This window comes from Excalfactoria chinensis, chromosome 9 (assembly GCF_039878825.1).
Source record: "Excalfactoria chinensis isolate bCotChi1 chromosome 9, bCotChi1.hap2, whole genome shotgun sequence".
Classification (NCBI taxonomy): domain Eukaryota; kingdom Metazoa; phylum Chordata; class Aves; order Galliformes; family Phasianidae; genus Excalfactoria; species Excalfactoria chinensis.
This window is the reverse complement of record NC_092833.1, coordinates 17,880,703-17,894,849: the sequence shown is the minus strand read 5'-3', so window position 1 is coordinate 17,894,849 and position 14,147 is coordinate 17,880,703. Positions and strand designations below refer to the sequence as shown.

The window sequence follows — 14,147 nt, the reverse complement described above, 5'->3', positions numbered from 1 at the left end:
GGGGGAAAAAGAAGAGAGACATCTCCAATAACAGATGGACAGATAAGATAGCAATACATCTGAAAGTACTGAGAGATACTATGAAGGAAAACATTAGGGAGGAAGGAAGGGGGCTGATCAAAACAGCAAAGTTTAAAACAGGTTTTCATTACAGCTCCCTCTCCATCTGCCAACAGGGAGCTTATTATCAAAGCATTTGCGAGAAAGGATTGATCTTTTTTACTGTCAGAAAAATCACAACCCAAAACACATCTCATCCACTCATGGAACATAATGATGGAACAAAAACATTTGTATAGTTTTTTCATAGTTCATACTGGGTGTATATCTTGCTCCAGTTATCAGAGATGAGGTGATTCATGATACATATCCAGAATGAGATTGAGACACAAAAAGAAGTCAAATGTTGGCCAACCAGTTTATTACCTGCAAAAAACTCAGGCAGACTTTGAGACAAAAGAGTCTTTATGTGTAGTATCTCACAGTGTATTAACCAGAGATTATACAAACTGCATTTAATCCACTGATATAGGCATGGAATATAGTACAATACAATATTCATCACCATTTAAAAGAAGTCTCAGATCTTTCTGACTGTGGGCTGCATGATCTAGCAAGTTGTGTACACAACACAAATAACTTGGGATTCCCTTATTGACAGGATCAGAAAATTCTTAAACCTCCCCAGAAAACTGTTATATGGAGTAATTTATCATCATAATAAAAGGCTTCAATAAATCACGTGCCAAAAAGATTAAGACAAGAAAAATCCATTTCAGGTAAAGAAATGAAAACAATAAACAGTAGGTAAAGCACTGTACCTACAAGTGTAGCAAACTAGAACAAAATCTCTCCTGATGGACATTATTCTTTATTAGCAGTTGTCGGTGCAGAACAATTAATATTCTCAGTGGATAAAACCAAAGTTAGTCACCTGGTCTTTACCTTACAAGAAGCTTCAAGGAGAAAACTCTCAGAGAAGAACTTGTGGAACTTATATTACAGTGTTTGTACAGAAGCTTTACCTGCAATCGCTGATCTTCTAAATAATTATACATGAAATACTAATTCAGAAATGTGATTTAGAGGTATGGTTGAAGATAAAACATTACTTTTCGTATTCATGTGATCACAGTTCACAATGTTTGCTTATGTGGGGTACGTTCTCCTCCTCAGGGAAACACTAATTGCATTGCTTAATGCACTTTGCTTATTCTGTCATCATATTCGCTCCTTCCCCACCGGTGGCATCCTCAGAAATATGGAGATCCTCCAGCATTTCAGCCAGGCTGATCCGAGGGGCCCCATCATCATCTGTGTCACTCTCCACTGGAATGTCTGGATCTAAAAAAAATCAATTAAAAGAAGAGATAAAGGAACTGCTAAGCAAAAGAAATAAAACCCAAAACAACCTGAACAACCGCAAGTGAATGAAAACAAGCACTGAGCAAACAAACTCCATCATAAAACCCAACAACTCCGAAGAATAATGCTTGCCTGCTTGGAAGATGTGAAGTTAATTGGCAAATTTTTCACCCAGCACAGGTTTTGAGTGTCCAAGAAAACAGGCTTTTACCTTCATGTTTTAACAAGCAACATGAACATCATTCAGTGCAAGTGAGATACCTCATGCTGCTACATTACAGTGCTTCTCCAAGAATGAGCACTTCAAAGATCCAAATTCAGAGCTTCAGCAACAATATTTTTACTCACACAGTTATGATCAAATTACATGCAATTAAATTGTAAAAGAGGCCTTACTTCTGTAAATGTTGACATTTTTCCTTATGGCTTCATCTTCTTCTAGATCTTCAAGGAAGTCCTGGTATTGTCTGTAAACAAGGTTTAATGTATTTACTCACTTTCCCTTTGCATTTATGCAAATTTATAAGACAAACCAAAGGAAAAAAGCCCCAAGAAGGGACTGCAGTCCTTCAATTGTGCCTTCTGATAATGAATGTTCTTACATTGCCAGCTCATTCTCTCTGCTTTTTTCCTATTCTATTTTGATTACTATTAGCACCTACTCATTTCTACAATATGTTTAAATTGCCTGTCCTCATTTAACTCTGACTGCCTCATTTTTTCTACCCTATTACACATTATTATCTGCTGCTGCTGTTTCAGCTTTGCCATGGAACAAACTATGACAAACATGTTTTCACAAAAACAACCCTTAGCTAAAAAAACCAGCGGCCATAAGGTACAAACACAATAGCTCTGATATTCATCATTTATCTCAGGGTTATTTTTTCTTGGAAAAAAACTAAACAAAACAGTAAATCTGATAGCAGGGTTATCTTTAAGATGCAGGATTTAGTTCATTCCTTGTCCCCCCACCAGCCACCTCAATATTCACCATCCCTGAAAACTTTGCAGTCAAGACTGAGTATTCTAAAAGCAGAAGTAAGGTGCATACATATGTTTAAAGCACTTCCTGCACCAGGGAAGATACAGAGACTCTATTAATAGTTCAGAATCTATTCTATTTTATCAGCCATCACACTCCTACAGAACCAGCAGCATTTGCTTGTGCCCCGTAGCAGTCAGTAATGCATCACAGAAAGTGGTAAATGGTATTTTTAGACTTAGCATGCTATCTGAGGTAGAAAGAACTTCAAAGCTTCATGGTTGATACTGAACCTTTCATCATCTGTATCCACGCCTTCTCTGTCTCGTTCCAGCTCTTTCAGTTTCCAGTTTCTGCGATGCTGGCGCTTGGCACGGTCATAGCTCTTCTTTATCAACACCTACAGTGGAAACCCACAGATATTTACAAACACACACACACGTGCCATAATATGCAACTGATAACCCGCATTAAGAAACCAAAGCAACACCCAAGTCTAGATTTGGGCAGCTGTAAAATCAAAACAAAGAGCAGACTCAGTCTTAGAAACCAACTGAAGACAGTCACATATGACACCTGTACTTTCATCACTCTGGCACTAAAAAAGTCTTAAATAGAATTCATACATGCCCGAAGAGGCATGTAAGAGTGTTCACCATAAAGTGCAGGGTAATTTGAGTAAGGTAGGTTAAAGTAAATGTATTACTTAAACACCACTCAAAAATATAAGTAGTGAGAAAACAATTCTCACTGATTGGATTCTATTCAAATTTCAGTATTAACATTTCCTTCCTTGAGCACCAGGCAAACAGTGTCTATCTCATATAAAGCCACTTTATTTTCCTGAGTAATGCAGAGAAATTTGTAAAGAGAAAAAATTATCTTACCACGTCAGGGATACTGTGTGGGCTCATCTTATTCACAAACTCGTCATTCAAGTTACAGTTGGCCAAGTCAAATCTAAAATGAAAACAGGTAGTTCGTACTTTCATTTTAGTACAGAAAAATGAACTCAAGGCTTTACATGCTTGCATTAAAGAGCAAATATAACGTTTGTGTTAAAGATCACAGTCTCAGTTACAGCTTCTCAGAAAAACAAATGTTTCCAAACTAATTATAGAGAAAAGAAGAAATCCCCATCTATATGCACTTGTCATAGCTGAGGAACAATTAGAGCGAGCTCCTGTCCCCATTCTTTTCAGTAGCACACTGTTCAGTAGCACACTGCGCTCACCAGCCTCAAGTATTTTCAAAATCTCTCTCATCTGCGTCTGAATTGTTGGTCTAATCCACACTTCAGAAGTCAACTAACAGCTAGTTTTATGGCATGAGTTCTGCTAGAAGTTCTACTGTATTATAACCATCTCTTCATGCCCAAGATGAAAGATTCTATCCCTTCTGCAGATTTCATTTAGAAAATTCACAGCCTTCTTGATAATACACTGGCATGTACAGAATCCAAGTCAGCAGCATGAACTGAAATAACCATTCCAGCTCTCTAGCAAATTAATAATAGAATTAAGTCATCAGGTATCACTACTTTCTTCTGTGTTTGCTCTTGAGACTCAAAACTTCCTTTCCGCAGCCACATATAGAAACCTTTCAAGCTTCCTATGCAAACCCATCACCAAAATTCCCGCTGCAAGGATCAAACACAAACTCCTATGGAATGGCTCATTCAAAACAAAACCAAGAAACAGAACAGACCCCAAGACAAGGTCGCCGGGACTTAGAATGTGTCCCAGGTGAGTGCAGCAGAAATACTGATGATCTGTATCCAGCTCCGAGGTTTTCTTTACCCAGGCTTCAGCCAGCGTGTGCTTGAGGAATGAAAAATAAACATGCTTGTAATAAATGCAGCTTAACCTTCTGTGCCATTAAAACATTTGCACTGCTACCTCAGTGTGTTAAACTACAGCTGTAATTAAGCTTTCTAGAACAGAAATCAAGCACACTACTTGCTGCTGTTATTTTACCATCTTCGTGAAACTAAGGAATTAAGCAGGGCAATCACATTTTTCCTTTGTAACTTTCTATTACTTTTATCCTTTGAATGAGAAAAAACAGTTGACTTGTTCACTAATTCTGATTAAATAAAATGTTTCTACACTTCAGATAAAAGAACAGTAATTGAAGAGCTGCAAAGCTGGTATAAAACACTAATCCCTGTAATGGCACGAGAAGTAGGGCTTAAACTCTTCAAAAGAAAATAATGTCTTAAAAGCAGAACTCACATCTTCATAATGTCCCAAACAAAACAACATCCACAGGAACTCTTACTTTATTTGATCTTGCCCCTGCACCTGCAGGTTTCTTCTTTTCTTGAACTCGACTGATATCCATAACAATGAATTCCTCAAGCTGCTTTGGGTTGAACAAGCTATTGAAAGGATGGCGCCAGTAGGTATTTCCATCGATTTCAGCAACTGGAAAAACCAAGAACCAGCAAAGAGAGAGAGTTTCTTCCAAATCAATTAAAACGAAGCATTAGCCAAAAAATAGACAGCTACAGTGCATTCTGCTCAAGACTGTTATGAGAACAAACTATTTGGGACACGATATATATGTTAAGCTCTGGCTATGACAGCAGTCAATGATTTCTGACAGACAAATGTCCTATCACGTGTCTGAAGCATGAACTTTTATTCACACAAATCATTCTCTGGGATGTAGAAATTAGAGGCATTTTGCATCACAAACACATTAAAACATTTTCTCATTTGAGAGGCACATCCCTGACAAATCTAAGTGCTTGGCAGAGCACTACAGCATCCACAAACCTAGTACTAACCTTGCACATTTGTCTAGGACAAAAAGGAAATTAGGTTTAGAGATGAGTTAGGTCTTTGTTTGCTATCAAACTTCTATGTCAGTGAGCTCACAAATACATTTACAACAGTAAGGTGTAAAAAGACGAGATTTTATGTAAATAAATTGTGCCAGCAGATTTTCAACACGTGATGCCATGCTGAAGAAAAAAAATCACAACTTACTCTGCAGAGTGCTCGGATCAATGAGGTGGACAGTACTTGTGACTCTAATGCACACACAGATCTGGCTCATGTTACCAAGACTCTGTGCCAGTTTTGGTGACAGACACACAACATTGTCCTGCACGCAAAGAGAAGATGTTTTACATTCACATTCCTTTAATTTCTAACCAAGCCTTTAAAGAAATCAGAAACGTGGATTTTTAAATTTGAGATTTTCAGGTCCCCACCCAGCATCCTTCAATAACTTGACAACACCTGCTAGATAAGTTTCAAGCTCACTGGGGAGGAAACCCTCCTGTCCCCCTACAAGTAAAATAAATGATGTTTGGTTTTGCAGACAGACTCCACCCACTTCACACCGTACCCTGGAGATGAAACAAAAAGAAACTACCTTGCATACTGGAACAATTTCCACAGAGAAAGTGCTTTTGTAGTTGTAGACATTACTGTGAACATCGTGTGAGGTCAAGCGCTGGGATGACTTCGACCTAAAGAACATAAAAATAGAGCCTTCAAGCTGCAAGAAAGACATTACTTGAGAGAAGATAACCAGCACTAAGTGCAGCCTATAGCTACAAACAGCAAATTCATTAAGGAATTAGAAAAATGCATGAAGGGTAGTTTCACAATAGCCAAACAGAAAACATGAGACTTCTGCAGAAGGGGTTTTGTCTATTTAACTAGAACACAGGCTCATTACACTTTCACTCACATAACTTGTTTAAACTGAAGGACAACAGATACTTCCCAAAAGCTTTTGAGGAGGGCAACAGATGTAGATGATGTACCTGGATGGAACTGTACACTGAAGAAAGTCTACCATCTTCTGAGCATGTTGCTTCGAAGAATAGTAAAAATCCAGGCCATCTGAAGGGAAAACAAAAAAGCCCGATGAGCACACCATGCAATGCATTCAAAACGAACATTCTTCTTTTTCCTACCCACACATAGTTATTAATGCAAGCAACATAATTCAGGTTTGTCCATTCTACCTCCAGATTAACAAGCCACCTCACCGTGGATTTCCTTGATGCGAAGTGTATTTTGATGAAGCCTGTGTTTTAAAATCAGCTGCTCCAAATAGTAGAAAGTCTTTTTGTGCAGAGTCTGTAACAAAGCCAGAATAAACTCATCACAGTCATGTAAGAATCCCCTAGAACAAGTGCAGTATGGCTGGAGAATAAACGCTCATACGTAGAGATCACCTAGAAAAGGAAGAGTCCAAAGTCTAACCCAGCCAAAAAGACTTCAGAGAGGTGTTATATTTATACCAAATTACTTAAGGCTTTTGCCAAAGATTTCTCTGCATTATTGTACTGCCATCAACAACTGAAAACTCAGCTTGCCTGTACCTTTTGTCTGACTTGAACTACAGCTTTCCAGAAATCCTTAGCTTCAATCCTATGACAGTCTTCACACATCTGCGGCTGAACCAGATATTCCACCACAAACACCTGCTGAAGAACTGCTCCATTTATCACCTGCAAAACAGAAGTTGAGACAGTTTTATGGGGACAGGTGATAAAATCCTTCAAATTTTGCCATTCGGGTCCCGATCATCACAATTTAAGATTAAGTTAATCAACATTTTGTCAAGAGAAGCCATTCAACACATGCTGTGTTTTATTGGAGAGAACCGCTTATCTAAACAGCAATGAACAAACAATCAAACAAACAATAACCAGGATACTGTTTGTCACAAAAGCTTTAAAGAAAGCCCTACACACAGACGGCTGGAGTTCTGTTACCTCCTTCTGAACAGTCAGTTTCAGCTTCAGTCTCTTAGAATGTGGTTCGGTCCAAATAAAGCCTGCATCGATCAGCCGGACCTGCCAGTGAGAATAAACTCAGCTCAGCCTGAAGAACGGGCAGCCCTAGCTAACAGAAAACACAAGCTTATGGTATAGCTCACTGTTCCTTCAATGAATGGCATGAGAGCAGATTGCTATTACTTGTGCTCGCTATAAAGCACTTAATAACCTCTATACCAACACAAATGGCTGCTCTGGAGTAATGGAACCCAGCATGAGTTAGCCAGATTTGACTTCATGTAGTGCCAACAGACACACTGAAATACTAACAAGTTCATTACCCACCTTGCTAAGTGAAGCTTTAATTTTTTTAAGACACAAAGCAAGAAGCTCTCTCGATTCTAAGGTACACTGAACCCAAGTTCCTGGAGGCTGAAGATACCTGTAAGAAAGAAAACATACTGTGGCACATGATGTGGCTTCAATAAATGCCATCATTCAAAAGATAAGCAGCTGCAGCTTCAGCCTCCCTGATAGAATAAGATCCAAAATTTTCTGCCAACCTCACCAACCTGCTGTCACTTTTCTTTCCACGTCATTCATTTCAAGCTTCCTGGCCCTACATAACACCTTCCTACTTCCATAAAAGAAACAGATGAACGTGCTGGGTAAGAAAGAACAGCCAACATAGCTACAGCGTGTTGCTACTGGCTCCACAGCTACCTGCACACTATTCATGTGAATAACACACCAAAGATTTCCACAAGGATGATTCCCACATCCACACTGATCCCTCAGCTGCAAAACCATCTCCGAATAACTGTCAGATTTGAGACAGCGTGGCAGTCCCAAAGCTGGTGTGATGCTGGCACCTGCAGTCTGTTTGCAGTACGACAGGGTGATCAATTCTTCAACTTATACGGTAAAAATTCAGAGAATTGCACGGGTTGGAAGGGACCATAGAGTCTGACCCCCCAGCCCCCCCTGCTACAGTAGGATGCACAGCCAGACATCAGGATGATCTTGAGATTTTATGTTTTCATATTCAGCAAAGCACGCGAGAGCTGCAGAGCTTCCCATCAGCCGATGGCCCTGCCTGGTTATTACAATTAGCGAACTTTTTAGGCTGGACCCTTAAATGCCTTCGGTGCCGCTGCCCGCAACGCACAGGGACACCCAGCAGCGCACACAGCCCGTGGCTGCGTATAGGTCCCTCCCGCGCGGCCCCACCTCTCGCACTGCTTGCAGAAGCTGACGCTGAGCTGCTTGGGGATGCCCTCGGTGATGTCCACGCGTGCCCGCAGGCAGCCCACGCACATGTTGGCCGGGTTGGGCGGGATGGGCACGCCGCAGTGGCAGCAGAGGCTGAGGGACAGAGAGCAAAAGAGAGTCAACGGCCGCGGACGGAGCCCCCGCGGGGGTTACCCCGAGTCCGGCCTCTCCACTCACATGTTGCCCTGCGTGGGCGCCGCGGGAGCCGCCAGGTACTCCATGACCGGGAGGAACGCGGCGGCCGGCAGGCGGAACACGCGGCCTGGGAACGGCACGGAGCGAGGAGGGACCCAGAGCCGGGTTCCGGGAGAGAGAGGAAGGGGAGGAGAGCGGGACGGATGGCGGCAGTGCCGCCGCGAGAGGGCGCTGTGCGGGCGCAGAGGCTGGGAGCGGCCTCCGGTCTGTGTGCGGAGAGGAGCGCACCGGCTGGCGGTGTGTCCGGCTGGATGTGGGCAGCCTGGACTGGTGGTTGGTGACCCTGCACACAGCAGGGTGTTAGAACTGGGTGAGCACTGTGGGCCTTTGCAACCCAGGCCATTCTGTGATTCCTGCAGTTTTGTTTTTATGCGGCAGAAAAAAGCAGAGCAGGATTGCATCAACACGTTGCATGTGGTCTGTTTAGTGCAATGGTACCCTGACAGGAAGAGCTGCTTTGGGGACTGAAAATCACAGGCTGTCACACTGCCTGACTTGGTTTCTTCCCCCCCCCCCCCCGATTTTGGCACATTTTCCTTGGCTGAGCTAGCTGAGTTCTCACATTGGTACCAGCTTTGCTCCTCTGAACTTCTTTGCAGTTTTCACAGCTCCATTTAATTTCCCTTTTCACCCAGGAGCTGCAGGAGTTATGGAACTGTGCGGGCGCTGCCGTGAATTTCAAGAAGGCTTTGTGCGTTCTGGCAGCTCGGGTGATAAAGCTGTCAGCTCCGCTCCCAGCTACTCCAGTAGTAATGATTGAGAGTGGAACGGGGGAGGCTGAAAAACGGTGTTCCTCCTTCTGTGACTGCTGCTGTCTGAAACTGACGTGGCGTTGCAGCACACGGAGTGTTGTTAATTACTCCGCAGGGCTCCTGCAGGCCTGAAGCATGGCAGGCAGCACACATAGGTTTTTGTTGCACCTCTTTGCTTTGCGTCTGTGTCTGTGTGCAGCTCCACTGGTTCAAATGGGGAGAGCCCTGCTGGCTGCTCCTAAGGTCAAAATTAGGTACAGAACATTACAAAGAGTATTACTAAGACACTAAAGCGTCTTGAAGGTGATGTCCTCATCGTGGCACAGAAGGAACACAATAAAAAAGTAATTATTTCCAATGGTGGGTGTTATCGTGGCCTCAGTCGGTCGTGGGGAGGTGTGTGAGTGCCGCTGCTCTGCAGCATCCCAGCTCTGCATGTTTCTGTCCCCCCTGCATCCCATCTTTGTGCAGATCTCTTCTGCAATATGGGGCTTCTCCAAAGGCTAAGGCCTACAGTGGAAGATACGGTGAAGTTTTAAATATCTCAGCTTCTTCTAATTTGCTGCAGAATCCAAAACCAACTAAAATGTGTATGAAAAGCCAGTAGAAATCTAAGCAGAAAAGAGCCAGCAGTTGTTGCTAGTAGGGCGCTGTCTGGTGAATGTAGGCATCTGCTGGAATCATACCCTGCTGGAAGCACATTCAGTTTGCAATCATTTCTTATCCTTCCTTCTGCTGTTCTTCAATGAGAACAAAATATTTACGCCACATGAAAGTTTTTTGCTGTTGCCGCCATAATCCTTAGGGTTTCTTTATGTAATATCACCTAAGCATGCTACTTCAGCCTGCGCTGTGTTGTGCTTCATTTCTACTCATTAGGGGATGCAAATGTTGAACCAGTGTGCACACTGACAGCTGAATTATATGAACGATGCTGAACTTGTACGCAAATCAAGATGTGTTTATCCTACCGTGTGCAATAGAGTTTGTATCTGACCTTTGAAAGTACCGCTCAGTCTCTGAGCTACTGAACACAGCTGAAGTCACAGCTTAGGAAGGATCTACATGCTGTGCAGAGAAAGCAAATGCGTTGTTTATAAGCACTTTTAAAGCAGGTTTGCTCCTATTCTTACAGGCAGATGACTGGCCCCTTGAGTCAATGGCTGTATGTGATTTGCCTGAAGGTGCCCAAAGCCAGAGCAGTGCTGGTGGAGCTGTGCCAGCCACAACAGCTGGCTGCAGAGCCCTCATTTGCAGTAGGCTTCAATAAATGGAAGAAGCAGGGAATGGCAAATTCAAAGGTGATCCTGTGGTAAATTTAACAGACCACCTGAGGTCACTATTCCCTCATATAAACTGCATGAAGGGAAGGAGCCTATGGAGCTTCCAGAGAAGCCTTTGGGGCTCCTTGCAGAGCTGCTCTGACCTCCCAGCAGAAAGCAGTGTGCGCTGGAGGAGTTGGGCTGCCCTGGCCCACTCTTTTCATTGGCCAGATTAACGTACATGTGAAGAACCTATGAGGAAAAGCAAATACACCATTTGATTGCTGTGAAATAAATTTGGGATACAGAGCAGCATGTGCAGCTTCAAGGCTGTTTGGCACTATCAAGTGAGCAATAAAAATGCCGTGATGTGACTAGAAGTATAGTAAAAATAAATATGGCTACAAAGGAAAGGTTGTGCAATAGGAAATATAGACAAATTTACTTTTTATTAGGACCGTGATTATAATAAAAACTCTATTTTTTAACTATCGAAGTACTAAATAAGCATGCATTCCTAGCAATTTCCCTCATTTTTCTATCACGTCGAATAATAATTGGGAGGATTGAAGTAGTTTCCATTCAAAGAGCTGACCAATAACAAAAGCTTATTCAGGACTCAGAGTAAGGAAATGGAGGTGGGGCTGTGGCCAAGGGAACTGCTGAGGATGCAAAGCATCTGAGAGCTGGAGGAGGCCTTCTATGGGAACAGTCTGTGCTTTGCCTGTGTGCAGGTTGATACCTCCTTTCAGCTTCCATATTTAGTATCTTCTCCCCCAAAATGCAGCAGTAGCTCCTGTGTGCTGGCCTGCAGGGCATCCTCGCTTCCCCCACGTGGATTGCTGCTGTTCTTGGTTGCTTTCTTATCTCCTGCAGGCTATTCCTCCTGTGCAGCCCTGTTGCTGCAGCAGCAGTCGAGGATTCACCTGGTTATGGCCTGTTTGTTGCAGCTGGGAAGTTGCAGACTAACACTTTCAGCAATGCAGTGCCTGCAAGACTATGTTTGGGAAGAGGTGCTGTTCAGCTCATCTTCTGTGGCCTCAAGTGGTGCTGTGGATGGGAGGAATAACATCACCTAATTCCTCTGAGACGTGACAGTTCCAAGCACTGCTTTCTGGGATATAATCTGCACAGAACGTACTGGGATAGTGCTCCAATTATTTTCCCCTTTTTTGCCTATTTCTTCAATTCCTTCTAAGGAACCCAATTAGCAATGCAATTTACAGTGCGAGCCACAAACATTATTAGTGCTGAACTTCAGAGGTGAGAACAAAGAGATCTGAGACGAAACTGCTCTAAAATAGCTTTGCAGCAGGAATCTGCATATTGTGTCACTCCACCTGCAGCTGATCATTAGATAAAACCTGTGCCTTACATCATCAAGCTTTAATGAGCTTGGTTGCAACGCAGGTATCTGCGGTTCAGTTTCCTTTAATTAGGTAATGCATTGTGTGGAATTTGCACGTAAGGTTTATTTGATCCAGCGCGATTTGGAAGTGAGGATGTCCTTCTTGAATAACGTTGAAGAGAGCAGTGGGTTAAATCCGGGCTATGCAAAGGGTACCACAGCACCGCGGGTCAGCGCTGCCTTTGGTCAGCAGGGGGAGGTAATTCTCAGTCTTGCTGGACGCTGAAGCAATGTGGATGCTCCCAAGGCGCTTGCTGTGTGCAAACCCTATCCTGATGCTGCTTACAGAGGCCAAGTGGATGCCCGTAGCAATCTTATGCTGGAAGACATCCTCCTCATTCTAAGCTCCCAGGGCCTGGTAAGAGTCACTGCTGCACCTCTCACGGCATTAGCAACAGATGGATTTTTTCCCAGTAACCCTTAAAATAAAAGCCAAAATAACCCAAACCGTGACATCACTTGGAATAAGCTCCTTGACCAAGGAGACATCTTTGGTTAGTGGTTACCCACCCAGGGTATTACAAGGGAACACTCTCCTCCTGCTAACTGCTGTTCATTAGCAGCTCCTGTCCTCTGTTTTGTGTTTATCCAAGAGCAGAGGCTAGTGGTGCTTGATAACCAAGGCTTTTACTTTATCATTAGGACAAATTGATAGCTCAGCCTCTACACTGCTTTACGAATGTACTGTATTGTCTAAGAAACCCTCTTTACTGATTAATTCCCCCTCGCTCTGTAATACTTGGCACTTCTGCTGAGGTTGTGGAGACTGCTTTTCAGGAGCACAGTGCTGTGGGGTTGGCATACAAGAACCTGTGCAGGGTGCTGCCGATTCCCACAGATCCATCCAACTTACCCACCTCTCACTGTCATCTTTCTCTTTCAGTGTGAAAGATTGTGACTGCTCTCATCACTCAGTCCCATTTACCAGGGCTGAGGGTCAGCCATGGCTAAGATTGAATTTTAAGCAAAAGTATGGACAGGAACCAGGAAGTCTTGCTTTACTACTGGAATGCTTGTTGCTTGTAACAGGATGCACTAGACCTGAACCTCAGAAATATTTGTTATAAAAAAGTAAATATTTGTTCATCGGGTCATAACAAGAATCTTAGAAACTATTGTACGGTAGCTGTTTGCTTTCCATCCGCCTTCTGTAATCTTCCATTCTCATCTATAACCTTCAGAAGGCATCAGTGGGCTAAAGGAGACCTGGTGAAAGGTGTGCTGTGCTTGGAGGCTCAGAGCTGCTAGGAGAGGAGCCAGGGCAGTGGGAACACTGGGCGCTGCCACTGGTAAATGCACGTCTTGTTGTAGAACTTATATTGTCAGATATTAGCACTTTGAGTTCTCCTCTGTGAGAATGTAAAGAGAGCGATGTACAGGTCAAATGGATTGCACATCGTGTCTGTTAAAAACCTGTGTGTAAAAACTGTGGATGGTGTCGACATGTCCCAGGCTTTCCTCAGTCTGTCTGGCTGGAGCCAGAACCAAGCAGAGGAAAAGTCAGAAGATAGTTCAGTCAACTTGCTCTAGAAACAAGCTTGTATCCCCTGTCCTTTGGTTGGGATGTGTGGGTGGAAACAGCAGGAGAACATTGGAGGCCCATTAGTGGTTGGAAGAGCCAAAGATTGATCACAGGGGAGGAGGAGCAGAAAGGAAAGGAGATGTTATTGGTTAAAATGGAAGCTAAAACAAACAGAAACAGCAATCCCACCTTGCAAATAGAAGGAAGACATGGAAGGGGAGGATGGGGTGCTCTGCCCTCTCAGGCCAGAGATCTTGAGCATTTTAGCAATGAGCATCACACCAGCTGCAATCTAAGACATTACTGAAGCAGCAGACTTGACAAATGTAATGTCATGGCTGTTAGACCTTCCTTCTTTATTTTCTCCTTCCCCTTTTTTCTTGCGCCAGGCTTCAGCAACGGCGTATGCACTTTATAATTGTTCATCAAGATAAATTCTCAGGAAGAGGTGTTGCAATTTTAGTGGGTTGAACATTTCTTTCCACCTCTCCTATCATGCTAGCACAAGCACGACAGGCTGATCTGACACATCCTTATTAAAAGGTGTCAGCGCAGGTATTGCTTTGCTATAAAATTGCAAAACTGAAACTTATAATGTGTGTGATGGACTTTTGATAGAAAGGCACAGGCTGCAGACTGCTG

The 14,147-nt window shown here is 43.1% G+C and overlaps 1 protein-coding gene across 1 annotated transcript; it reads right to left on the bottom strand.

Annotated features, from left to right (window-relative positions):
* Positions 1 to 401: 401 nt before the first annotated feature.
* Positions 402 to 8,674, bottom strand: NMD3 (NMD3 ribosome export adaptor). Its single transcript, XM_072344341.1, has 15 exons — positions 8,544 to 8,674; positions 8,325 to 8,459; positions 7,440 to 7,536; positions 7,092 to 7,172; positions 6,696 to 6,824; positions 6,360 to 6,450; positions 6,132 to 6,210; positions 5,735 to 5,831; positions 5,344 to 5,461; positions 4,631 to 4,776; positions 4,058 to 4,170; positions 3,238 to 3,310; positions 2,644 to 2,750; positions 1,762 to 1,832; positions 402 to 1,344 (listed from the first exon to the last, which is right to left on the bottom strand). Exons 1-15 carry the CDS (start codon positions 8,585 to 8,587, stop codon positions 1,211 to 1,213), a joined length of 1,515 nt encoding a protein of 504 aa, XP_072200442.1. The 5' UTR covers positions 8,588 to 8,674; the 3' UTR covers positions 402 to 1,210.
* Between the last annotated feature and the right edge of the window lie 5,473 nt (positions 8,675 to 14,147).

Excerpts from the sequence above, each read along its gene's own strand:
- NMD3 (XM_072344341.1), bottom strand. The coding sequence starts at position 8,587 with ATGGAGTACCTGGCGGCTCCCGCGGCGCCCACGCAGGGCAACAT. Across the intron at positions 8,460-8,543 it reads GCGCCCACGCAGGGCAACAT|CCTCTGCTGCCACTGCGGCG; the intron begins GTGAGTGGAGAG and ends TCTGTCCCTCAG. Across the intron at positions 6,211-6,359 it reads TCGCATCAAGGAAATCCACG|ATGGCCTGGATTTTTACTAT; the intron begins GTGAGGTGGCTT and ends TTTTCCCTTCAG.